This window comes from Arachis hypogaea, chromosome 9 (genome assembly GCF_003086295.3).
Source record: "Arachis hypogaea cultivar Tifrunner chromosome 9, arahy.Tifrunner.gnm2.J5K5, whole genome shotgun sequence".
Taxonomy (NCBI): domain Eukaryota; kingdom Viridiplantae; phylum Streptophyta; class Magnoliopsida; order Fabales; family Fabaceae; genus Arachis; species Arachis hypogaea.
Window position 1 is genome coordinate 60,237,844 of NC_092044.1, and position 2,659 is coordinate 60,240,502.

General features: G+C 40.8%; 1 protein-coding gene across 1 annotated transcript; it reads left to right on the forward strand.

Moving 5' to 3' along the window:
• The first annotated feature begins 1,989 nt into the window (after positions 1-1,989).
• On the forward strand, positions 1,990-2,451 carry LOC112709168 (uncharacterized). The gene has a single exon (XM_025761064.1). It carries the CDS (start codon positions 1,990-1,992, stop codon positions 2,449-2,451), a length of 462 nt encoding a protein of 153 aa, XP_025616849.1.
• Positions 2,452-2,659: the final 208 nt, after the last annotated feature.

Below are 2,659 nucleotides of genomic sequence, written 5' to 3' on the forward strand. Positions count from 1 at the left end.
ACAGGAAAGCCCAAAGAAGGGCCCAACTCAAGGAATACGATCCTGATCCAAGGGCAGCCCAAGCCTATATAGATAAGGGCGGTTCCATGGAAGATAAGCTGACCTCGACAAAAGATAAAATAAGATAAGATAAGATAACTAACTTATCTTATCTAAAGAAGGTCACATCTCACCATTATAAATACACTGGAGCACCCAGGTATAACTCATACTCTGATTCTACTCAATACCTGTTTAATACCCTTGCTAACTTAAGCATTGGAGTCCCTTGTAGGTACCCCCCACCCTTAGGGGACAAGGGATCAGCAGCATTCTCAGTTCCAAAAGTCGGACACACCAGCTCCGGCTGCTACACACCTGCCGGACACATCGGCTCCGACCAGCACAGAAGGTCTCGTTTGAGATCGACCTACAGTTTCAGGTAAACCCTCGGAACAATGACTGGATAGCGTATGTGCATATATTATAGGAAGCTCAATGAAGGCACAAGGAAGGATCATTTCCCCCTGCCCTTCATGGATCAAATGCTAGAAAGGCTTGATGGACATGAATGTTATTGCTTCTTGGATGGATACTCAGGCTACAACCAAATTGTGGTGGACACTAAAGATCAAGAGAAGACTTCCTTTACTTGTTCTTATGGTGCCTTTGCATATAAGAGAATGCCCTTTGGATTGTGCAATGCACCTGCAACATTCCAAAGGTGCATGCTATCTATATTCTCTAACATGATTGAGAGGTTTATTGAAGTGTTTATGGATGACTTCTCTGTATTTGGTGATTCACTTTCTAAATGCTTGTACTACCTTGCCTTGGTGCTAAGGAGATGTCAAGAAACCAACCTAGTACTTAACTGGGAAAAGTGCCATTTTATGGTAATTGAAGGGGTGGTTCTTGGTCATAAAATCTCTAAAAAGGGCATTGAGGTAGACAGAGCTAAGGTGGAAGCAATTGAGAAATTACCTCCACCTTGCAATGTCAAGGCAATTAGAAGTTTCCTAGGACATGCTGGATTTTATAGAAGGTTTATCAGAGACTTTTCAAAAATTGCCAAGCCATTGAGTAACTTACTTATTTCTGATACACCTTTTGTATTTGACCAAAAATGCATGCTGGCCTTTGAAGATCTAAAAAGGAAACTTTCCTCAGCACCTATTATTGCCCCACCTGACTTGGATTTGCCGTTTGAACTAATGTGTGATGCATTAGAGTTTCCTATTGGGACAGTGTTAGGACAAAGGAAAGGCAACTTAGTGCATGTCATATATTATGCCAGCAAGGTCCTTAATGATACTCAAAAGAATTACACCACCACTAAAAAGGAATTGTTGGCAATAGTGTTTGCATTTGATAAATTTAGATCATATCTCATTGGCTCTAAAGTGATTGTTTTTCCTGATCATACAGCACTTAACTACTTATTTGCCAAGCAAGAATCAAAACTAAGACTGATAAGGTGGATGCAAAAGAATTAATAAAGAGTTGTAATGAATGCCAGAGAGCTGGGGACTTGTCCAAGAGAAATAAGATGCCACAGCAATTCATCCTAGAACTTGAGTTGTTTGATGTTTGGGGGATAGACTTCATGGGTCCCTTCCCAACCTCATACTCAAACAAAACATCTTAGTGGGAGTAGAGTATGTATCTAAGTGGGTGGAGGCCATTGCAACCCCAAAAAATAATAATAAGGTGGTTATGAACTTCCTCAGAAAGAATGTCTTCAGTAGATTTGGAGTTCCCAGATAACTTATCAATGATGGAGGAAACCATTTCTGTAACAGACTATTAGAGACTCTCCTTTTGAGATATGAAGTAAAGCATAAGGTGGCCACACCTTATCACCCCCAAACAAGTGGGCGGACAGACGTATACAACAGAGAGTTGAAAAGGATAATGGAGAAGACTGTGGGATTTTCAAGAAAGGACTGGTCAAAAAAGCTGGATGACGCTCTTTGGGCATAGAGGACAGCCTTCAAGAAGCCAATTGGGATGTCCCCATATCAATTAGTTTATGGGAAGGCTTGCCATTTGCCACTTGAGCAGGAACAAAAAGCTTTGTGGGCTCTCAAGTTATTAAACTTTGACAGCAAGGATGCTGGTGAAAGAAGGCTTTTACAACTGCAAGAACTAGAAGAGTTCAGATTCCAGGCCTATCAAAATGCAAAAATTTACAAGGAAAATGCAAAAGAAAGACATGACATCAAGCTGGCACCAAGAAGCTTTAAAGAGGGACAGAGAGTGTTCCTCTATAAATCCAAGCTAAAGCTATTTCCTGGAAAGCTAAAGTCAAGGTGGTCAGGACCTTTTCTTGTCACCAAGGTTTCCCCTTATGGACATATAGAAATTATGGAGGAGAAATCACAGGAAACCTTCACTGTAAATGGACAAAGGCTCAAGCACTATCTGGGTGATATGAGTGAAAGGCCCAAGATGAAGTACAAACTCAACTGAGAGTGTCAACCGTCAAGCTAGTGACGTTAAAAGGGCGCTTGTTCGGAGGCAACCCAACCAGAGGTAATTTTCTTTTCATAGCTTGTCAATAAAAGAGCCAAGAAGATTTTTATAGATTGTAAGGAGCAAAGTTTGGTGTTGCACACCAAAAGAATTCAAAGGTGAATATGCAAATTCTAAGTTTGGTGTTCCACCATAAACTTCCTTA

What these genes read in the sequence shown, in the direction of transcription:
- LOC112709168 (XM_025761064.1), top strand. Translation starts at nt 1,990, where the DNA reads ATGTCCCCATATCAATTAGTTTATGGGAAGGCTTGCCATTTGCCACTT.